At 47.5% G+C, this 24,522-nt stretch overlaps 1 protein-coding gene across 4 annotated transcripts in view; it reads right to left on the reverse strand.

Annotated features, from left to right (window-relative positions):
• Positions 1–24,522, reverse strand: part of LOC108924815 (amyloid-like protein 2) — a 53,783-nt gene that overhangs the window by 13,825 nt on the left and 15,436 nt on the right. For all 4 annotated transcript variants that reach the window (XM_029250533.1, XM_029250531.1, XM_029250532.1 and 1 more), the window contains exons 2-5: positions 11,848–12,021; positions 10,219–10,345; positions 1,168–1,280; positions 254–555 (exon numbers count right to left, since the gene is read on the reverse strand). In XM_029250533.1, coding sequence (XP_029106366.1) covers positions 254–555; positions 1,168–1,280; positions 10,219–10,345; positions 11,848–12,021 — 716 coding nt within the window. The remainder of the gene's footprint in view (positions 1–253; positions 556–1,167; positions 1,281–10,218; positions 10,346–11,847; positions 12,022–24,522) is intronic.

Raw genomic sequence — 24,522 nt, forward strand, 5'->3', positions numbered from 1 at the left:
CATTTCAAGAATGTGGAATATTTTTTAAAAAACTGACACAGAGTACAACTTAACGATGGAAAAATCGACACAAAAATGTTACATTGTGTAATCAGCCCATTTTACAACAAAGGCTATTTATTTTATATTATTTATTTCATCTGCCTATCTGCCGGAGTGATTTTTGCTCTGCCTGGGACCCCCGAGCGGACACATCTTTATACCGTTCAGTGGAGGAGCACCACACGCGCCACCCCCGATGCTCGAACCCCACCTCTCCTCCGCTTCTTTATCCTCTTCGTTTTCTCCATCCTCCACCTGCTCTTCCTCCTCATCCTCCTCCTCCTCCTCCTCGTCGTCATCTTCGTCTTCGTTGAGCTCCGTCAATTCGTCTTCTTCGTCCCGTTCCTCCTCGTCTCCCACCTCCTGGGAGGGCTGGGGTGCGGCGGCAGCAGCAGGCTCCTCGGGGCGAGACGCCGGCGGGCAGCACACGTACTCTGTGCCGTGGAACTTGTCCACTCCGCAGGGGAGCAGCATGCCGTAGCTGTGCAGGACCATCCCGCTCTTGGCGCAGGCCTGAGGGACACGGACGTATCAAGGGCACCGCGTTAATTCAACTCCATTCCAGAGCGTTCACGGCCGCACGGGTTTATGCGATGAATCGGTGAAAAATCGGGATTAAATATGAATTTGCGCGGGCGGCATATCTTTATTTTCAGGAATTTAAAGTTTGCTTTAATTTTAATGAGACTCAGATAAAGTCTTAGTGTTAAAAACAGTAAAAAAAACGCTGTGTATTTTTGTTCTTAAAGCCATATCTTATACGTACAGAACCCATCCTGTGCATAAATCAAGGTTCCCTTTTATTGGCTGTACCGATAGTAAAGCCAACTGAAAGCGGCCAGATGCCGACAAATGTCGCACATATCGTTGCGGGTTTTAAAAGCTGAGAAAATTAAAGTCGCAGCAAATTTTTTATTCATTACAGCCTCAGCCGAGGATTTCGCAGACCCGAACCCACGAACAAATCGAAGGGCGTCCGAACGATAAAGCTTTTACCGATTTGTGGCTCGACGACTTGAGTTACGAACAGACTTGCGGTGCCAGCGCTCCTGTCGAGGACCCGCCGTACGCAGCGTCTCACGTGTGCCGCTCTAGCTGTCATCGACGACACGAAGGAGAGCGTACCTCTTTGGTGACGCCGTGCCACTGCTGGTGGCTCACACACACATCCATGCGCTCCTTGTGGAAGAACTTGCACTTCTCCGGCACGAGGAGCACGTCGCTCACAAACTTGCCCACTGCGGAGAGAAGCAGAGCGAACAAACGGTCACTTCTTCGGTCAGACGTGAGGAACGTGGTCCAACTACACCGCGGTGCGAGCACGAGGGCCCCGGAGCCCAGCGCTGGAGATCACGTCACGCTGACTGCAGGGCGAGGAAAAAAATCGCGCCGGGTTCGACGCGCGGTCTGTCACAGAGCCCGTGTGAAACTGGGCAGCAGATGGAGAAGAGGGGAACCGGAAGGTCACAGTCTAACGCTGTCCTTGACAATCAGAGCACAGTCAGAGGGACAGCAGGGAAGCGAAGCACTGAGACAGAAGCGAGATTCGGACTCATCGCACCAGCACCTGCATATAGAGCTGATGGTGACGGGCGCGAGACCCAGGCTCCTTGAATGTTCAAAGGGATTCAGCAGCTCTGAGGGACGGAGGGGGAGCTCATTCCACCACGTCGGAACTGAAGCCAAAAGTTCACGGACTTCTGAGGGCGGCGCAGAGGGGTGAGGATGAGGAGACCCGCGGGAACACTTTGGTCAAACCCGTAAAATCCACAATGGAATAAAAAGCGAAGTAAACCGCATTCGTAAACCGAGTCGGCACAAAAGTCCAAATTTGGGAAGAAAAGAGCAACGGCTGCAGGGAGGGTAAATGAGCAAAATAAAGTGACCTCAAAAACAAAAGGGAGGTTTATTTTCTTTGCCCGAACGGTTCTCAGACTTGATCTTTCAGCCCGTTTGCGGCAGTTGTGTAAGGCTCCCCGAGCCCCTGCCCAGCCCAGCTCAACCCAGCCCCTACCCATCAGCCCCGGGACATAATCTCCAGTATAATCCAGAGCTGCTTGACAAAGACATTATGATAGTGCGCTTATAAAATGCAGCGGTGGAAGTTAAGAGTGAGAATAGCACTCTAATCTGCTGCCTCCCCCCTCCCCCATGCTTACAGGAAAATATGAAAATGCAAAAAGCATGTAGCCTGAATGGATTAACTTCACCGCTGCGCTCGCGCGATGCTCGACGCCGGTAGTCACGCGATCGTGGGCTTTGTGCCGGCTTCCCTTTGGCAGTTACGGCAAAATCGCTCCTTTCCGGCAAATCCGTGTTGCCGTCGACCCCAGAGACGAGCTTAGTCAAGCTGGAAGTCAAACTGTCCGTTAAACGTTGTTCGAAAGACAGCATGTGGGAACGTAAACTGACATAAAGAGTGCTGATTCTGAAAAAGAAAGAAAGAAAAAAAAAACACACACACACATAATTCAAAAAGATCGCAGGACGGGATAAATGATAACTGCAGGCAGGCGACGCGGGGGGCCGTCGCCTTGACGACTGTTCCGTTTGTTCGCAATAGTTATTCGTTCATCATCCGACATTTTTCTCCAGACTGACTTACACTGTTAATCTACTTACTTAACTGTATAAATCATGGGTAAATAATTGGACTTTCTACGTATACTTCCTACTGATTATGGTAAAGATAATATCAACTTTTCAGTATCAGATTTAATGTTATTATTAATTCGTTTAACTGAGCTTTTCCTCCAAAGCGGCCACTTACGCTGTTCAACTACTGACACTGATTTATCTATTCATAGATCTGCGTGATTTTCACTGTATCAGTTTACAGTAAGTACTTTGATAAAAAGGTACAAAAGCAGCAGGTAGTGTCATCTTGAAATCCAGCTCACCTACAAATCAAATAAAGCAAAATAAAATAAAAGGAAGTGAAACAAAATAAAACAAAGGAAAAACAAATAAAATAGTCCCCAAGGACGTGGGCGAACCTGAAATATGTGTTTGCACAGCTCACCAAACGAAGCACCTTGCAGTGATACAGTGACGCATTTAGGAGAACAAATTTGAGCGCTAAATCAAGGTCGCGACCCCTTTAAAAATGTTCATTGGACTCTATTTTAGACAAACACGGAAAGCGGGGGGAGGGGGAGGGGACACTCCTGTCTCACAGGTGGCGCGAGAGGATGTGGGTTCGATCCCTGCTCAGTCTGTGTGAAGTTTGTATGTTATCTGGGTGCTCTGGTTTCCTCCCACACTCCAGAGACATGCTGTTCAGGTTCTCCCATTGTGTGTGTTTGTGTTTTCCACTGATGTATGGATGAGCGACCCAGCGTAAGTAGCGTATCTAGCAGTGTAAGTCACCGCCGTGCATAAAGGTGTGTGGGCTCATAACACTACATAGAGTTCATTGGAAGTGGCTCCAGAGAAAAGCGTCTGCTAAATAAATGTAAAGGTGTACATTTTACTGCCAGTAACCACAAGAGCTTCGTGGTGGCAGCTGTCTGTGCAGGCAGGCAGGGACCCTGCCGTTGTACCCTTCAGCCGCGGTACTTAACCCACATTGCTTCTCTGACACATCCGGCAGAATAAATGGGGGAAACTGCAACGAGCGACAAAATTAATTCCTAAAAACGGGGCTGAAGGCGGCAGATGAGAAGATGAGAAGAGGAGAAGAGGAGAAGGATGAGGGAGCGCGTGGTCGGCTGCCGCAGCCGCGCACTGATGCAACATCCAGAAATTCAGCTGACAGAGACGGGTTCCCTTGCGATCGAGGAGAAGGAGCCACCGGCACAAAGCGTCTTTCCCTCCATCGCCGTCACCGCCGCACATCATGATGATCATGTGTGAAATATTCATCGGCCTCCGCGGCCGTCGAGCACAAAAAAAAAGCCTGGGCGAAACCGTGCTTTTACTCCGCTGCGTCCCGCACGCCACGGCAGGCTTTTTCTTGCTCCAGCAAGTATCCTGTCGGCACGCATCAGGGACGCTCCGCTCCATATTCACCTTTATTTATTTCATTCTCCCGCACGTCTCCGCACAGCGGCGTCATACAGGCCCTGGCCGCGATCGCAATCCTTCCGTAACAAAACCACCTGCTGCACGCTCCGCCCATCACACTGTCGATCTCAGCCAATCGCTGCCCTCGGCTACGGTGAATACAGTATAATAAATACTAAAAAGAAAAGAATAAAGCACCAGTTTCAATACCACTACTGATTTGTCTCATGCTTTTCTCCGAAGCAATTTACAGCGTTAAGCTGCTTCTAGCGCTCTGCCCATCTACGGAGCAGGGTGATTTTTACCGTATCAATTCAGGTGCAAGGGTACTACAGCAGGAGGTGGGATTCGAACCCGGCTCCTTCGAGCGGAAGGCAGCAGCTTTGACCACTGGAAGCGGCAGAGTGTCGTTCCCGCCAATCACAGCTCTCGATTACGGTAAATATCGCAACCGAAAGAGAACATTCGGCACTATTAGCCGCATAACTATCAATGTTATTTATTGTTCATTCCTTTACGATCACAGCTGCAGGGTCATTTTTACTGCAAGCACCTCGCTCAAGGGAGCTACAGTAGGAGTGGGGATCAAATATGTAGGGTGGGGCAAAATCATGCGGGCTACGTTTAAAACACACACACACACACACACACACACACACACACAAACACTCATTTTGTTTTCACAACCACACACCACCTTAAAATGGTCAAAATTATCGCATCGCACATTAAACCACCAACGATTTCATTTACCTCCCACCTTTCACCAATGTTGCAACATTAAAGCGAAGTTACTCAAAGCTGCTCACTTCTATAAAGAAACGCAACGACATGTCGAAGTCGACGTGGGATCGTCGAGGCGGATGCTGCGCTTAAATAAATGCCGCCGCCGCTGGCCCGCACATTCTTGAAGAAGATAATTAAGAGAAAGAAGCGAAAAGTTCGAGTTCATCAATAAGCGTGAAAGCTGCGTACGAAGTATTATTCCGTGTGGTAAACAAATGGGAATTGGTGGAATTTCGATAAAGTGTCCCTGCAGCCTGGGAATATGGAAATATGGAAACGATCATAAATGCTGTCGCGACAACAGCAATATTTTGGGCTCCAAACCCGTTCGACTGCGACGTTCACACTGCGACGTTACCGCGACTCATGTGTCGATAGCAATAATTCTACCGACGTGGGAAAACATGTACATCCAGAGTTTGGCATTGAGCCATTTCTGGAATTTGTTGGAATTTTTTTCTGAACTCACTTAATATAATATAAAAAAGTATAACGTTATACGTATACAGTGTATATATACTTTATTATATAACGTTTTGCTTACTGGCGATTCTGAAGATTTATAGTACATTCACTCACTACGAATTGTTCTCCCCAGCATAGTGGTTGATGCTGCTGCCTTTAGACCCAAAGGTTGCAGGTTCAAATTCCCTCTCCAGCTGTAGTTCCCTTGAGCAACGTATTTACCCTATATTGCTCCGGTAAAAACTACCCAGCTGTGAAAACGGGTTATTATCTGTAGGCAACTTAACACTCAGTCACTTTGGAGAAAGGTGTCAGCTAAAGGTACTGGTAAGTAGTAATGTATAAGCGCGGTAAATAACATTTCTAGCACACTCTTGCTCTTTTTTTTTCCCCAGGTGAAGTGTACACGGTGACAGTCGTCCACACTGCTGACCGGACCCTCATAACTATTATTAAACTGGCTTCCTGTGCTACAAATGAAAACATGAACGTTTTTTTTCCCCCAGAAATTCGGCTGACAGCGGCCAGAAGCTGACGAACACCGACCGCGTTCATGGGACACATGAATCAACAGCAGGGACTGTGTCAGAGGTTTTGAAAATGGCAGGTAATTAAATAAAATTAATTTATTGCTTTATATAAGGAGGGGTGCGGTGGCACAGTGGGTTGGACCGCAGTCCTGCTCTCCGGTGGGTCTGGGGTTCGAGTCCCGCTTGGGGTGCCTTGCGATGGACTGGTGTCCCGTTCTGGGTGTGTCCCCTCCCCCTCCGGCCTTACGCCCTGTGTTACCGGGTAGGCTCCGGTTCCCTGTGACCCCGTATGGGACAAGCGGTTCTGAAAGTGTGTGTGTGTGTGTGCGCGCACTTTATATAATTTTATGTCGGATCAGTTCTGGAGAAAGCCCAGGAAATATGTTCTGCAGAGTATTTTTCCACATTTATTACAGCTTCAGAAGTTTCTGCACAACATAACCAGCAAATTAATGAACAAGAAAAAAAAAATCAATTGATGCTAATTGTTACTCATTTTTATTAATAGTAAATTAGCGCTACAGTGACTTTGGACTTTCGAACCAACCGAGTTACAAACTCCTCGAGTACAGAACCTGTGACCCAGCAGTGATGAGTGAGCGACACTATTACTTGCTACTTGACAAAAACCCTTGATGAGGGGTCAGGCGGCCCTTGGCGTGATTGATTAACTGATTGATTGATTGATTGTGCTGACTTTAGGCTGCTGTGCAAAACCCCTTTATCATCATCTCTACCAACACAGAAGCCACAAAAGCTTCTTCTTCAATGTGTGTGAATAGTGCAGTCTTTCTAAAAAGCCAGAGGACTATTGGGTTCCTCATCCAATTATGTCCCCCCCCCCCCCCAACCCCAAGCCCCAGGACTCCCTAATCTCACCTCACCGAAGTGTCTGTTCCTTTTCAATTATCTCCTTCGCTCCATTCTCCGCTCAAACCTGCCCTTCCTCCCCCCCGCGACCCATTTCTTTGGCATCTATCCAGCTTCTCGACGTCTTCATCTCCACCATAAAGCTCCTCCTTCCTGTGACAGTGACCCCCCCCAACCCCACCGAGAGCTGGAGGATGGCTCGGCGGGGCATCAGATCACAGGTACCTCATAACGAACCGCGTCGAGTTACGCACCCGCTGGGGACAGGTGTCTCCCCCACACGCACACTTCAGCAGGTAAAAATGACATTTTGCACTTACTGCACTTTAAAATAGACAGGAAACAGTTGAGGCATTTAGCCGCTGCGAGAGTGTATTTAACTGGACGGGTTACTTACATATAGAAATAATTTACCCCTTTTATTAGAAAAAAAGCGACTGCAATTTGCAGAAACTGGAGCACTTAAGTGAGAAGCACATAGAAGTGGCGAAAGGAACAAAAGAAGGAGGCCATTGAACGGAACCGCGAGAGAAAGTGCAATAAAAGGCAATAAAACCACAAAAACTCGACTCGGCTGAAATTAAAGACATTTTTCACAAAAAGCCACGTTGAAGGACGATGATGAAACCAGATTAAAGTGCGGCTTTGTTCAAGTCGGCAGCTCCTGGGGCGGAATGGAGCAGAGGACGGAAGGAAAAAAGGGGCAAGAAGAGAGAAACAGTGGGACGGACGGGTGAACGGGGTGGGCGGCAAGGTGAGCGCTAAGGCACCGGGGTGTCGAACCCGACCCGTGGCAAAACACAGAGGGTGTGCGTGTGTGTGAGAAATACAGAAACCATACAATTTTTTCAAAATTAATTTAAAAAATTAAGCTGGTAGCATAGTGGTTAGCACCGCAGCCTCTGGACCCAAAGGTCAGAGGTTCAAATCCCACCTCCAGCTTTAAATACCTTGCTCAAGGGTACTATTCTAAATTGTTCCAATGAAATTACCCAGCTGTATGAATGGGTAAATAACTGCAAAGCAGCTTAACACTAAGTCACTTTGATTTTTGTTTGCTAATAAATTAACAATTTTATTTCTATGTATTTATTTTCGCTCATATACCCCGGTTCCCCCCCGTGTTCCCGCCGGGCTCTCCGAGGCACGGCCCACGGCCCATTTCACAGTTGGCTGCGGGTGCTAATGGCTTTTCTCATCCCATAAAGCACCGCACTCGGGAGAGAGGAGGCCACGGCGACGCCGTATATCTCGCGGAATTAGCGGGCAGATCGAGAAGAGCAGCTGCGGTGGGGGGTGGGGGGTGCTGAATAGAGCCACCGCCTTTCAACGGATCCATCATAAAGACACCGAAAGGACTGCTGGTCAGGGAGAAAAGTCACATTAAAAACTCGAACCCGGAGCACCTGGACCGAGGGAAGAACACCCAGGCCACTCTCCTCTCCCTGGATGAACAAACAATTATTGACAAATTAACAAAATTATGAAAATTACACTGATATTTATTGACACTTGTGTCCACGACTGGCCAGACTGGGCGTCCACTCGTCCTAATGCATCATATTGGTGATTTTTTAAATTATTCTGACACAACAGTAATTATTTGTAAATAAAATATGTTGATTCCTCCCAGTTCTGAATTTCTGCACATTTTATGTATTGAGAGTCAGAAGCTTGAAAATCGCTGCCAATATTCAATTTGCATTTAATTTTGCCGATTAACTGGCCACTTTTTTGCTTTTTTTTAAAAAAAATTTTGGTAAAGATTAAAAAGTAATACCACGACGCACCGTGTGCCGATCGAGTGCCACTTGGCTCTCCGCTCATTCCAGAGCAGCTCTTAGGACCAGAAAAGCCTCCGCGGCACTCGAGGAGCCTCGGTGCTGTACCCTGGGGACAAGTGCGGTACTTCACCATAATTTCTCAAGTAAACATCCAGCTGTTTACACAGATACCGCATAAACACTAGGATCCACAAAGGACTTCTGAAGACTTTGTGGTGTAAATAATTGTCTAAGCAGGAAAATAGGCCCATGTTTTACTGTCCAGCACAGTGGCATAGAAAAGCAGCTGAAGAAAGGAGCTTGTGGCCCTAACGGGGCGATGCTGGGAAGCCCTTCAGCGGGACGCTGAATATTAATAGTTCCAGTAGCTCCAGAAAGTGTGCTGCTGCAGCTCAGTGTTTACGAATTGTTAATTATTCATTATTAAAGAAGCCTGTTGGACTCAGGCAGTGATGATGCTGATTTTTGCACCAAATGCCTTCCTTTACATAATAACCTCTATTTTGATAGCTGGCATTAAAATAAAATTAGACAAACTGCTAAGTACATTTTATGAGGTTGGAAGAGTCTATTTCTGCAGAGTATCTTTCAGGGAAGAGTAATAATAGTAACTGCCTATTAATGTGATCAACTAAATCAGGGTAAAAAGCGGGCATGACAACAGTTCATACGCTATTTTCAGGAAATGGGTTTGATATCACAGAACCGATGTCAATCATTTACCTCGTTTTCGACATTTCGCTATACGCCAGCTACTTCCTACATTTTTCCGCCTTTTTTTGCCGCACAAACGTCCCTTGCATTTCCACGTCCACTCACTAGGGGCAGCAGAACGCACCCAGAGTAGGAGGGTGGGACTGAACTAATTCAACTTGCTTTCACAGTGTTTACAGCTCGTGTCAGGTGTTTGTGTGGTATTTGAGAGCATCCACAGTTAATAACTCACTGAGCTGTATGTCGCTTCGGAGAAAAGCATCTGCTAATTGAATAAACGTAAATAGCGAAATGACAAACGCTACACGTTTATAGGATAAATCAATCATCACGACATTAAACATGAATTTGCACAGTTGCTGAAATTATTATTTACTTAAAATCGGTTTTAATTTTAACACAGCCTAACGTTGACAAAATATTAATCTTACGCTGTGACTTTCATTTATTATAGCTATATCCGACACTTTTACAGAACAACGAGTTCAGCAAAACAATAGTTATATCTGTACCATTATGCTTATATTGACTACATAGAGAATAAAGTTCACATCGAAAGTGGCCGGACGTTAGTAAAAGATAACGAAGCAAAAGTCTTTCAATGGACGGGAGTCCCATTCACGGCATTCTCTGCCTCACATCCCGTTTCCAGGATCGGCTGTGGAACACAACAGCCCTGTATAGAACTGTGATTGGTACCAATAAAGCTTCTGAAAATGATTTTTTTTTTTTTAATTCATTATAGCTTTAGTTGAGTTTTTTGCCGAACGGTACCTGTAAATAAAGCGAGGAAACGTACGTATTACTAAGCTAGTCGACTGCGACACAGTTGTTCGATTGACGAAACAAATCGAGTTACAATCCGACTTCCAGTCCCAAATACGTCTGCAAACTGAGTGCGTGTATTCGTGCCGATTGTCGTGATTAAAATCGGATGCTATCGGTCCCGTGGATATCGGTACACCGGCTAACCCTTTTCCACAGGTCTCTCTCGAGGGGGCCCATGAGGCAGGCAGACTCACCCAGGCACTTGTAAGGCACCACGATGTGGGCGTGGCCCTTGCACTGCTTCTTCTCCTTGCACCAGTTCTCGATTTTGACCGGCTGATTGGCCTCCACCACGTTGGTGATCTGCAGCTCCGGATACATCTGATTTAAAGGGAAGCAGAAGAAACGTCGAGTGATGCCTACGCAGCTTTTCTGAGGCTTCCAGCGGCCAGCACTAGATTGAGTTTAAATCAAGTTCAACCAAGGATAAATGCCCCTTAAAAAAATGTGCTCACACGGCCAACCGTGATGTCAATAACATATAAGGGTGAGCCACTTGGTATTGACAGAGCCAAGAGAGCCGCGGGAATACGAGAGAGAAAGAGAATAATAACGAAATGAGAGCATCCTTCACACAGCAGCGAGGCGCAAGGCGGGTGCTCGTCAATATTGTCATCGATCGGTGCCGCGGAGCACCTGCTGTCCCTGGCATTGCTCTGCACAGACGAGCTCAAACCCCGTCCCCACATTCGAATTCCACCGAGTTCCAGAAAACAAAAACTCCTGTTTCCATGTGGCCGGAACACAAGACGTCAGATCAGAGAAAACACTCGGAAAAAACCCAAATATGCTCAGCCAGCTGACTCACTGCGAACAAAAGAACTTCATTGTGTCCTGAAGACTCTTCTTATTATGTGAGTATTAAACTAAGGGGCTGCTGGTGGCGTAGTGGATAGTGTCTGAAGGACCCAAGTTTCAATCCCACCTCCCGATTTAGTACCACTGATCACGGAACTAACCGTGAATTGATATATTAAAAATTGCTGTTGTGTAAATGGGCAATTTGGTTGCTTTGCATGAACAAATGTAACAGAAATGTGCACCACCTCACACCCTATGCTTCCAGGATAGGGTCCAGGCCACTCCAACCCAGCACTGGACAAGTTGATGGATGGATGGATGGATGGATGGACCAAATAAACTGATTCAAGTAGACGGATGGGGTAAATCACAGTGTGCTTTTGAGAAAAAGGTAAGCTAAGTAATAGAACAAGGACTATAACAAATGAAATTAAATGAAATAAGAGAGGAAAGTGGAGAGGAGCAGAGAGGGAAAGAGAAGAATTGAAGTGAAAGTGAGTCTGGAGAAGAAAGCGAGACGAAAGGAGAGACAGATGTCTGCTGATTACCTGTGTGTGTGTGTGTGTGTGTGTGTGTGTGTGTGTGTGTGTGTGTGTGTGTGTGTGTGTGTGTGTGTGGTACAAGCACACTTCCTCATCTCCAGCAACCTGATCGTTTGAGAAGATGAAATTCGGCAAGCGTTCCTCCTTATGCTGATGTTCTCACGCAAACCCATAGTACTAAGTAACGTACTAATATAGTAAGTACTAAGAAAATATTCAAATTAATCCTATTTCCCAGAAATAACTGGAGTAAAATTTAAAAAAAAAAAAAAAAAAAAAACTGTGCGTAAAAGCAGAAATTAAGGAAACATTCTGAACATCAAGGATACACCATTTACTCATTAAATAGTCTACAAGGAACATATATAACCGCTCAACAACGAAGCACTTTGCACAAAGCGAAGTGCTGAGTCCGCGCAACCACGAGCGTGTGGGACAGTCCGCGGTGCGGAGCTCTCCGAGTTCGGCGGGACTCCTTACCTCCTGGCAGTACTGGAGGATGGCCTCCTTGGTGCCCACGCAGGTCTTAGTGCCGGACGGGTCAGGCTCCCAGCGCCCCGTCTGGATGTTGACGTGCATGTTGAGCTTCCCGCAGAACATGGCCACTTGCGGCTCGGCCACTGCGAACCCCGTGCCCGCGTTGGCAGCCAGCGCCTGTGGGGAGAGCACCGGGGACACGTGAGCTTCAGCGCAACTTCACGAGCGTGCAAACTCATTCCCTCGTTGACCGCGGCTCAGAAACCGCAACCTGGGTTGACGCACGGATATGTGGACCAATTGATGGATAGACCGATGGATGGATGGATGCATGAAGAGATAGCGAGAGATATGGACAGATAGTCATACGGATGGATAGAAGACTCGAAAGATAAGTGAATCAATGTATGGATTTATGGACAGGCCGACGGTTGGACGAACGGAGACGTAGTTAAGCAGTTGGTTGGAAGGATGAATAGATTCATAGCTGGACATATGGATCAATGGATGGACACATGGACAACTGGATAGATGGACAGTTGGCTTGCTGGATAGATGGATGACTACACACATGGACAGATGGACACAGTCAGACGGACTGACTGACAGATCACGTTTGGACACATGGGCAGACGGATAGCTGGGTAGTTGGACAGGCGAACAAACGGATGGACAAAAAGATGGTAAATGCAAATAAGGAAAGCGGCACTGGCAGCTCAGTAGCACCCCAACAGCGAGAGGACTAATTACGGAGCATCCCGACTGTTGGCAGGAACGGGCCCTGAGGGGGGCGCTCTTACAATATACTGAAGATGTGGCTCATCAAGGGTTACGGGACGCACTCCTTTTTCACAAATAAAGTCTTATTCGAGGGCCGAGGACGGGTCCCGCTGCTGAGCTTTATTAGTTCTTATCAGTTTAAGGAAGGAGCCCAGTGGAGAAGCGAGATTCCTCGATTCCAGACGAGCTCTTCCAAGATAAGAGCCAAGTGCTTTGAGTCCCGGCGACGCCCCGGAGGAAACTGCACCGACATGAAGACATCAAGCCATATTTTCCATACTTGCTCTCTGAATATGCAGATAAGTATCTGCTCGCTCCCGGTGAGAGGAAAACCTCCGCGCGTCTCTGCCCTGCTGTAATCGGCTCGCCATCTGGACGGGGTACGAAGGCGACTTCGGGTGCAGGGGGACGGCGGAGCCCCGATCCGGGGCGGCGGGCGCCCAGGTGGCTTTATAAGTGACGTCAGCTCGCTCCTCCCATGCCGCCCTCACCCCTTCCGTCCCGTTTCCTGCTTACTCGCTCCCCTCTCACCTCTCCCTCCTTTTATCGCGCCCGTAACGTTCCATCGCCCGTCCCACCCCGATCTTCTCCGGCGATGCGCACAATGTCATCCTCCTACTGATGAAGGCTCATTAAAATGCGAGCGCTCTCACGGCCAGCGGCATAAACACAAGGGGGTGAACAAGCGCGGCGTACGCTGAGAGCCGGCCCGCGCACGCGCGCGCACGCACGCGCACACACGCGCACACACGCGCACACACGCGCACACACGCGCACACACACACACACACACACACACACACACACACACACACACACAGCCCTCAAAAACACCCAGCACCTGGACGAAACAGTGGCGCAAGCGTACCACGTTCATTGAAATCACACCTTTAATGAACATCTAGAACACAGAGCTGTGTTTCGCCGAGCTGTCCAGCGTTACCTCTGTTAACAGGCTCCTTATCCATCTGCGATTTATTCCATTGTGCCAGTTCTTATTACCGGCGGTACTTGTTGCTTCTCTGCTTTTCCCACTTCATTATATGTCAAGAAACATTTTTGGGACGCCTAAAAAAAGCGGAACTCGCAAGAACGAAGCGATTTTTCGGAAAAGTACCCATCCAGAAGCAGAAGGGCCCTGCTTTGCGCACATTTTTCTGGTGGTTTCACCGCAGCGTTACCAGACGCTACTTTCTTTCGACCTTCTCGACCTTCCGCTCCTCTCCCGCCCCGGGACCCAACAGGAAATTTGCCCAGCGCTTCCCCGATCGGCGCCTTTCCTGTGGGGGGGGACCTCCAGCGGGGCTTCGCCAATTCTCAACTTCCTCTTTAGTTTATGATCAAATCGAGCCCCCTCCGCACACACACCGTCACTTGAAGCTGTCCTTTTTACTTCAGTTTATATCACGACCGTTGAAGTCAACATTTCAAAGATATCGCCATTTAAAGACAGCGCCGTATACGTTTTTTACATTTTATTTACGAATTTATTATTTTTAGATTTTAATATTATTATTGAGAGTTATTTTCAAGCATGCAGCTCTTAAGGATTAAGCAATACTTATATATACATTTGACAAGGTCACCATCAAGTCAAAATGATTGTTAAAACACACATACAGCCTCTCCCCTACTTACGACCTATGCGATTTATGACCATCCGTCCATGCGACCGAAAACACAACTGTATACATTTTTAAAAATAAAGAAAAAAATATATGTAAATATAAAAATTACGCTTAGTCGTACATCCACCAGTTCCAACGGCTGCACGCGTGCGTATGGAATTTGGAAAAAAAACGTCTCAAACGTTCTGTACGCACGTTTAAAAGGCTTCGATAAAGAGGATGCGCTTGACGAAATTAGAGAGAAAATTGTGAAAGTGGCAGAAACTCGAATTAGAAATCGAAGTGGAAGATGCGGAAGAGTTATCAGATGCTGAATCGAAGGAACTGACCAACGGAGAGTTAATCGAAGTAGAAGAAGAGAGAGTTGAGGAAAGAGGAAGAGAAAAGAGGAGGAGCCACGCAAGTTCATTGTAAAGAGGTTGGAAAATGTGTTTTCACACGTGAATAAAGCCCTTGCTGATTTGGAAAGCGTGGACTAGAACGTCGAAAGATTCGCCAAGGTCGATCGACAAATTCGGGGCTTTAAACTGCTTTCGTCAAATCTATGAGGGAAAAAAGAAGCAAACGATCCAAAGAAATTTAAGCCCGTTTTACATACATGGGACTCCCCCAACTACCCCCTGCCCCTCAACGCACGGAGATGACGGCTAGCGACCCACAGCCAAGTACAACTGCAGCTAAGGGATCAAGTTCAGATGATAAATTTGATTAAATGTCTTGATTTTTTGTTCTTTACTTATTTTTTGTATTGCATATTATGTATTTTTTCAATGCATTTTATTTTTCTAAGAACTGTATGCTTTACTACAATAAAACAAAGGCAATGTCACCTTTATGCTTTTATATTTCCACAAAATACTTTAGAATGATGAAACAGAAACTAAAGAAAGGTATTTTAAAAAATGATAAAATAGAAACTAAAGAATGATAAATGTACTACTGTACTGCGTTTGGTGAAATCATAGAAAGACTAAGATAGGAAGGTAAAAAATAGAGCAAAATAACTTTTAAAATCACTTTGTGTTTTTTTTTTTCGTGATTTAAAAAATATCAATTCATAAAACTGGTTAAACAAAAATGAGATAAGCACGACAGAACTTGCATAACATAAAAAATAAAAATGATGAAATATGAACTAAAGAATCTTACATAAAAGGTTTACAAAAACTACAGAATAATCTAAAATGTCAATTAATAAAGCTGGTTAATAAAAAATGAGATAATCATGATAGAAACTGAGTAGGATAAGACAACGTTGTACAGGTATACGACTTCTACATGCCACGCTAACATACGTCCGACTTGCGTCAATTTCGAGGTCCGACCGGTCGGTCGAAACGGAACTCGGACGTATGTCGGGGAATGGCTGTATATGATAAATTGTAGCGAGCGGCCAATCACATGAACGGATCCTCATGCGAGGATGAACTCCACCCAACCCGTCCTTCCATCCATAAATGCATCCGCTCATCAGTCCATCCACCCATCTTTTGCTTGTTGAAACTCTTATTCAAGCACCCATCTTCCATTTCACCTGGTGGCTCTCAGCACCTGATATGATCTGCAGGTGCAAAGATGCTGTACGACCGCTGCCCTCCACGCCCACTTATCCACCGAAGCACGGACCCACCGGAAAGGGACAGAATCTCACTGCGTTCGATCTCTTTGGAGACGACACTCTTCCGCTCATTAACTCGCTGCCACCATCTGCCTTCCCTCCTTTTTCCGCCTTTTTGCTGTCATCTCCACCAAAACAGGACACTTGTGTTTGCTTCCACAGAAAAAAAAATGAGTCATCCGGACCCAGATGTCTACCTAAAAAAGCCACCAAAGAAGGCGTCAGTCATTTCATCTCCCTGTTCCAACAAGAACTGACGGAACATCTTGTATTGTTAGAGCAAAATTCCGTTGCTTGTAGAAAAGATCCGATTCATTTTACGTGTTAAACACCAAAGGAACCAATGTTCTACAGAAACGTTAATGCCAAAACCTTTATAAAGAGTGGCAGAGTAAAAATGAAAACTTTACTGTGACATGCTAAACCCCAACCAGTCTGGCCTTCGCATTAATCACTTTACCGCCCCTGTAATAAGACGAAGAGCCGGTCGGCTCTGTAATAATCCTTCGAGATGTCTCTCCGGGTTTTCACACGGTTCCCGAGATCTGAGGAAGCCTCCTTACTTTGACATCCTTCGCTGCTGGAGACTATTCATCCTGAACCCACGTTCCATCTTCCCCACTCTCGGCCTGGTTTCATGCTCTTCAAAACTGCTGGAACCCTCTTATGTATTATGTTACGAATACTATAGTTTTACGTTCTGCTTACGTCTCCTCCAGGGTATTTCCACGTCTTGCGCATTTTATCCCCCCGCCCGGCTGGACTCAACGTCTCATTCTTCTCCGCAGTCACTTACAGTAGCAAGTCCTTCACACCGCCAGTCCTTGTCCCGAGGCAGCTCCTCTGACCCGGCATATTGCAAAAACAAAACACTCCCCGCTCTATCCTGCTGTTCCAGATGCTCCGCAGTCTTCCTGACATTAACGGTCTTATTAAAGTAGCAACACTAAATACATTTTAACATTTAAACTCATCTCAAATACGATAAAACAAGCATCCGGTCCGAAATTTGCCCTGACGGACTCTCTCGTCTCCATCCGCATGCCTCATTTTGCCCCCGAGACATTTCAATAAAGAAACCCTATCATATAATCATAGAAGTGCATAATCATGAACTGCCCTGACAAAGCTCACCTCGTCTTGATTCGCGGCCTCCTTGCGTCCCATCGCGCACTAACTGTGACAAACTTCTTTCAACTCCACGGGCAACCTGCTTTTCACATACAGCTACAGGCCACTTGACCATTATAGGGTGTATCGCTTGTTGGGATTTTCTTTTGCATTGATTTGTCCTCCATCCTTCAGTGGGCAAATGAACCCCGGCAGGATCATCTGTGAAATACTGCCACAATCATGCAACCTTAACCCTCCAAAATATCCGCAGAGCGAGATCAAACGCTGCCGTTCTCCGATATGAGTAAGAGATTAACGGTTTCCCAAAAGACACAATGCAATTCATCAGCTCAGAACGTAATTACGCCGCAAAGAAAAATCTTTTCGAGGCCTGTTCTGCAGAACAAGTTTCGCGAGAGCAAAACTGAGGGAAGCACCAAGAACGAGCAACGGCAAACAAATCCAGACAAGAGCGCAAGAACTGCGACATCACGAAAAACGAGGGAAGTGATTCGCGGCTCAACTGCGGGATTTAAACGCAGCTGGATAAACCCTCAAAGGGAAGTTAGAGCCTCAGATTTAATATTGCTACTGAGAACACGACATCAGCACGCCTATTAATGCGAGTATCCTCCGAAGGAAACCGCAATATTCGGCACAATAAATAAAATTAAATAAAATTCAAATGCAAGGCTACTTGAACAATGGAGGAAACAAATTCACTTATTAGAGGATGATTCTCATGGGAAAAGCTGTTAAAGGGTGTTTAACAATAAAATATTACTGTAACACGTCGTCCCTCGACGCCGTTGAGCCGTACCACGAGGCTCCCCGCGAAGTGGTCGTTACGCGTCACTTGACGTTAATAAACACCCCAATGACGAATCGAATCGAACGGCCGGGTTCGCTCTCGTTCGCTCTCGTTTCCTGGCCTTCGCTGGGGGCACCGGTACGGCGTTCGGCCCAGGTTACGGCCAACGAAGGAGGTTCCGCTGCTTGCTAAACACTGGGGTTCACATATTTTCCCTTCAGTGACCTTGACTGATTAAACCTTGTTTGAGTGAAGATACGGAAATGTGAAACGGTGTGTGCGGCGTTTACTAAATAAGACTGTCTTTACTTATTATTACGAATGCGACAGATGATCAGATGACATTTGAGGACTCCTGGTGGTTCGTAAATATACAGTTATGGGAAAATGTTTCAGCAGACATATTTGAAAAATAATTTAAAAAAAAAAAAAAAAAAACCAAGAGTGTACAATGTAATAATCTGATACTGATTGACTGTTTGACTGATGGATGGATGGATGAACGAACAGAAGAAAATGTTCATTTTTCTCGTGGCAGGAAGTGAAACATTGTAAGACTGATCCACATGCCGTATTTGGTACTTTTCTGAAATTTTCCTCGGAAGAGTTTATTTCGCACTTTCGGTGAAAATTACCCCGGCGAGACTCCCGCCTCGCAAAGTAAGCGGATTTAGAACAAATTCCACATTCCAGCTGAGGAATATGCACACGCTGGGTTTCGCGGCTAATTATGACAGGCGCTGCGATAGTTCGGCCGCAAACATCGCAAAATCTCGGCAATTAACAGAAATCAAGGAAGCGGAAAGTCGGGCGGAGGGGAAGAGAGGGCTGCAGGTTCGACCAGGGCCGTACGAGCCCCGCGGGGGGAGTTCGGCTTTCCTTCGGCTCCATTTCAATATGACGATCGTCATTATGGCATCTTGTTGTTAGTCATCGTTGATTATTACCGGACTCTTACTGTATGAAGGGTACGGTGACCTTTGGGCCCAGAGGGGTGTGCGGCCGCTGCCCGCCCACCCCAGCTCACGGACGGCTATCACGTGGATGTAATAAAGTCTCCAGAAAGTGCCATCCCTACAGAGCCATATCACTGCCAACACACACACACACACACACACACACACACACACACACACACACACACACACACACACACACACACACCCCTTGGCCAGCTATTAAAGGGTCGGTCTCATGGCTGCTGGCATGCGTGTACAATCTCTCACAGGTCAACAGTTCCAGTGCGCTGTGGGTGTGGGATCGAACCCCACTTCCTGCTGTAGTACCCTTGATCGAGGTATTTACCCTGAAGTGAAACAATAGAAATTGCCCTGCTGCGTAAATCACCGTAAACAGCTCAACACGAGAGGGGAACGTCAGCGATATGAATAAATATGAATAAATAAAATAAGAAAGTAACAAACGGAGGAGAACGGGCAGCTCCCGTGTAGCCCTTTTCCAGTAGAAACTCGGTAAAAACAGGGTACCGGGACGCAGGCACACGGTAAACAATCAATAAGACGGACAGAGCAGAGCCCTACAGCCCGACTTCGCCTCCCGAGGCCATAGCCGCGCGTTTCTGCGTGCGTCATGTTGCATAACGCTGCCGTCGCTCCAGGGGACGATGGGTAGCAGTGAGAACGGGCCGCCGGCTCGCCGCGCACCGCGATCGACGGGGTGGGTCGACGGGTCGCGCTCCGGCAGCAGCGATGGAACGGAGCGAAGGGGCTCCGGGGGGCCGAAGCCGCTGTGACCCGACGCGCGGAGGTCCGCTCCGGGCCTGCAGTTAAACCCTCTTAATCCCCTTCCCCGCCCACGGACACTTTCAACACATTCCTTTGTGAGAACAGCCTGGAACGCGAGCTCTCTCTCTCTCTCTCTCTCTCTCTCTCTCTCTCTCTCTCTCTCTCTCTCTCTCTCTCTCTCTCTCTCTCTCTCTCTCTCTCTCTCTCTCTCACACACACACACACACACACACACACACACAGAGCGAGTAAGCTAAAACAGATCCCTTGAGAAACGCGAGAGAAAAAGCACACTGGAACACAAGGGGCAGCAGGGGGCGTAATGGTTAGAGCTGCTGCCTCGCCATTCAAGGACCCAGGTTTGAATCCCATCTCCTGCGGAGATACCACAATAAATAAATAAATTTACCCCGCTGTACAAATGGGTAAATAACTGTAAGTAACCGAACACTCTAAGTCGCTTTGAATAAAAGCATCAACTAAGCGAATAAATGTAAATAAATGTATTATAAGAAGTTTAGAATTCCAAGTTTTTTGGGAGGGAAAAAAAGTTGTCCAAATTAATTAATACCCCACTCTACTGTCTCAGCTGGGATTTTGTACTGTATTTACCGTAGTCCGTGGCTGCGCTTCATTCGTTGTCAACGTGACGCGAAGTAGGCAGTTGATGCAGTCGCTGGTTTGGTTTTGCGAGAAGCGCAGCGAAACACGGTAAACGGTGAGTAAAATACAGTACCTGCTGTGGGGGGGGAAATTACCACATAAATGAAGGAAAAAACGAGTCAATTGCATTGTCACTTTTAATTATTTTGGTATTTACTGTTATTGTTACTGATATTATTCATTCATCTGGCTATTTTTTATTCATTTTAGTACTTTCTATTGTATCCCGTGGAGAAGCATTCAAGCCAGAATTTCATAGAACTTTGTACACGATTCTTGTACTTATGACAATAAACCTTGAACTTGAAATTATATTGTACCGAATGAGTCATTATATGGGGGGAAAGAGTATATTTTAATAAACCGTTGCATGACTTCCTTTGTACGAGACCCAATTCAACGAGGGATTAAAAATACTATTAAGGAAGAAGTAACAGTACTATCGATCGTGCTGCTTCAGTTACGATATTATATTTGCCGTCATCGCAGGCTGCGATTGGCCGAGACGGTCAACGTGACCGGAGGCAGGTGTGCTTCGCAGAGTGAAACACACTGTAGCCAATGAGTAGAATACCTGTTGGGGAAGCAAAATGACTGTATAACCAGGAGAAAAACGCAGCTGAACTGAATAACTCAATGGGTAAAGTAGTGGGTAAATCAGTGTAAAGAGCTGGGAGAAGAGAGGACAGTAAACAAGTGTGAGATGTGCGAAGGTGATGCTAAGATGTCGAAAACCAGTGAAAAAAACAGATTTGGGGGGCGGGGGGGTGGTCATGGATTCCGGGACGAGAGAGCAGCGTCGTCCCCGAGACACAAACTGAGGACCGTGAACAAAGACGCCCTTGTTCCCCTCCAAGGTCACGATCAGGTAACGGCTGCGCTGCTCACGAGTGACTCGGCGCTCGGGCGGTTGTGATTTGGGGGGGTCAAATGCGGTCGTGGTCGAGGGCGGTCGACTCCAGCGGCGGCGGAGAGCAAACGCCCCTCCCCGTTCTCTCACATGTCCTGATCGGCGCTCCTCCGGATGGGCTCCTCCGGTGGAAAACCGGCACGCAAGGAATGGGGAGAAAAGTGGACCTGAACAAATAACGGCCGAGTAAAACTAATAAACTACTTAATTAATACTTCTTCAGTGAAACTGCTCATGTCCAAACTCCGCCCATTGATACAGCTGGGTAATCTGGGGTAAGTACCTTGCTCAAGGGTACTACAGCTGGAGGTGGGATTCAAACCAACAACCTTGAGGCAGGGAGTGAAGGAATGAGCTCACAAATAAATGGTGACAGTTAATCCTGGGGGGGTGGGGGTGACTTAATTCCAGTGTATCAGATTTAAAAAATGAATTTGGGGGGGGTTCCGTAAACATGTCGACTCCCACAATTCCGCAGAAACATTAAGTACTGAGAGTTATGTGCTTCAAAATGTCTTTAAAAACTCTATTAAATAATAAATATTTCAGTGAAAATTCTTTAACAATGTGGGTTCCATTCTGCCAGTTAAACAACCACTATCTGCAGAATTTTTTGAAAATTCTGGGGCAAAAACACACACACACACACAGATGCAACATACTGCGCGGTCGTGCGCCCATGAACCGTACACAGTGTCTGAGAAACTGGTGCATCGGAGCAAACAGCGAACCGCAGAACAATCCGGAACATTCCTCCGAACGACACCCATAACGAGGCATCCCGGGCCGGACGGCCTTGGTTTACGGTTGACCGTTCTGCGCGGTCACGTCCCTCCGCCCCACGTGCCATAAATCTTGCTGCTCGGGGACGGGGACGCGGTGACCTGGGCGGGACTCCGGGGAGCGCGGTGCCGCAGGGACGTTTGCACCCCTGTCACGTGCGGGTGCCTCGGCCGCCGAGCGTTCCGTCGAGAGAGCCGCTCTTTCGGGTTCCGTCAACAACCAGTAACGCCCCCCCCCAAAAAAAAAAGTCTTTCGCACGGCACACATCCGCCTCTTCTCTTTCTTTGTCTCCCTCCCTGGCACCGCGGTAATCCGGCTTCCACCACTCCAGTCCACGCGGGTGTCTCTCTCGCGTCCGAGGGCGACGCAATCTGGCCTCGCTCCACTCTCAATTATGTAGACCTGAATGCCGGTTTGTTCCGATGCCCCTGTTGCCATGGCAACCTGCCATGAAAGCATCTCAGCTATTCCTGCTGGGGGGGGGGGGGGGGGGGGGGGGGAAGGAGGGAACCGGAGAGCGGGGACGTCCGCGGTCTGCCGGGATCGACCGCGCTCCGGAGACCCATCGCAAGCGGACAGTGGTGGATTTTGGGAAAACACTGAACGGTTCAGCAGAGTTTTAAGAGCCTTTCCTCAGGAGAGCATAAAAACTATCATTTATTTTTTCTCCGCGTAATCACGCTGGTTTAGTGCCCAAAACCACGACCCGACACGGCAGCGCAAACTTTGTCATTTGGAGGCAAACCACGGCCTCAAAGTTTGTTCAGTCAAAAACGTGCAGAATACGTGTGCGTGTGCGCGCGCGTGCGTGAGAGAGAGAGAGACAGAGATTCCTCCGCAGATGGTTTTGGGATTCCAGAGATGGTGTAATTTTTTTTTTTAAATTATTTTCGGTCATTTTAAAATTTATTTTGATTTTTAACGTAGCTTGAACTTTATAAAAACGTGTCTTTGTATTTCTTGCTGCTATAGCCAAGACTTTTACAGAACTTACTCAACGAATAACCTGAGGCTTCCTATAGCTGCCCAGATCAAATGTAAGACCCCGGTTATGGCTACAAATGCATCAATAGAACCGATCGCAGATATTTACAAGACTTGATCATTCCCTACACCCCAACCAACCCCTACGCTCTTCCACATCTACCCGCTTGGTGGTCCCACGCACAAAGGGTAAAGCACTGAGGTTCTCGGTTCTGGCTCCGTGGTGGTGGAACGACCTCCCCCGTCACTCAGAACTGCTGAATCCTGTCCCTGCCTCTTGCCTCGCGCCGCCAGAATGGGCTCCGAACACTTCCCTAACATTTCCAGAGAGAAAAGAGGATTCCGGAGAACGAAGAGAGACGCCCGTGTGTGTTTTCACCAAAGTGTTTCGCGTTAAAGACCTTCACATGTGAGCCATTCCTGCACTGCTTCTCACTCGCAGCTCCGCTTTAACAACCCAAGTGCATTCTTCACTTAAAGGAAGGAAAAAACCACAAAGCAGGTCACCCAGACAGCGTTCACCATGTTTACCACTGCGGTTCCCTCCCTCCCTCCCTCCCTCCCTCCCCTGGCGGGCTCATGGCCCACGTGGCCTCCAGCGGATTGCTTCCTTGACATCAGCAGCCCAGATGTTTTCAAAGGGAGCTTTAAAAGGGAAAAAAATGCTGTCACGCTGCACGACACGATGCCCACAGGAACAAACGGCCCTCGAAATATCCGGCCGCCTACAATATAACACTCCTCTCTTTCACTGCACTTTTATTTTTACCCCATTCTTCCCTTTTCCCTCCAAAATCACTCTTTGTCCTCCGTCGTCCTCACGGAACATCTCTTCTCCTCCCGCCCCTGGTTCCCAGTTTTCTCTATAGCCTCATTCATTACTACTCATTTATTATTATTATTATTAATTTGCATTCATGCATGTGGCACAGAAGGATCACCTATTTAAACCCTTTAAAACACACAGCTATTTAAGCATAAGCTGGTTTGTTTGATACGACTGTTGCCATGGCACTAATATTCCAGTCGCTGCCTGTAGAAGTGACACATGAACAGAACGGAGAGGTAAAAAGGAGGTAAATGGGAGCAGGCGTTGAGGAACTGGCGTAAGGACGCCTCGGGAGGTCACGAGGGAAGTGGCTCCGAAACAAATGGCTTCGAGAGCGTTCTTGAGCGCCGGCAGGGATTCAGCAGCCCCGAGGGAGAGAGGGAGCTCACTACAGAGCCGAGGGGCCGAATGAAACTGCGAACTCGTCGTTCTGCACCGTTTCACCTCAGACCACTCAACTGGCTCGCTACCGTGGTAAATCCACCACGTGCACAGTATCCACTGTATCCACCGGCTTGCTTTCGCCTCACGCCGCTCATCCTCTCTGCGCCTGCCTGCACCACCATTTACCGAGCCTCCTCAGGCGGGATCGCCGACGCACATGGGGTCCCGCCCACCGTTTCTCCGACACGGGAGCTCGAGCAGAAGCACAAGAACAGCGTCACCGCGTCACTAAATCCCCCTCAGAGCCTGGCAGTTTAATGGCCTCTTTTGCTGGAGGGGGTGGGGGGGGGCGCTTGTGCACGGGGCGCCACACGTGGGTTCTCTCACGGTGATTAAGAGACAGGAGTGGGAGTCCTCGGCGCTCCGGAGA

This window comes from Scleropages formosus, chromosome 3, assembly GCF_900964775.1.
Source record: "Scleropages formosus chromosome 3, fSclFor1.1, whole genome shotgun sequence".
NCBI classification, from domain to species: Eukaryota; Metazoa; Chordata; class Actinopteri; order Osteoglossiformes; family Osteoglossidae; genus Scleropages; species Scleropages formosus.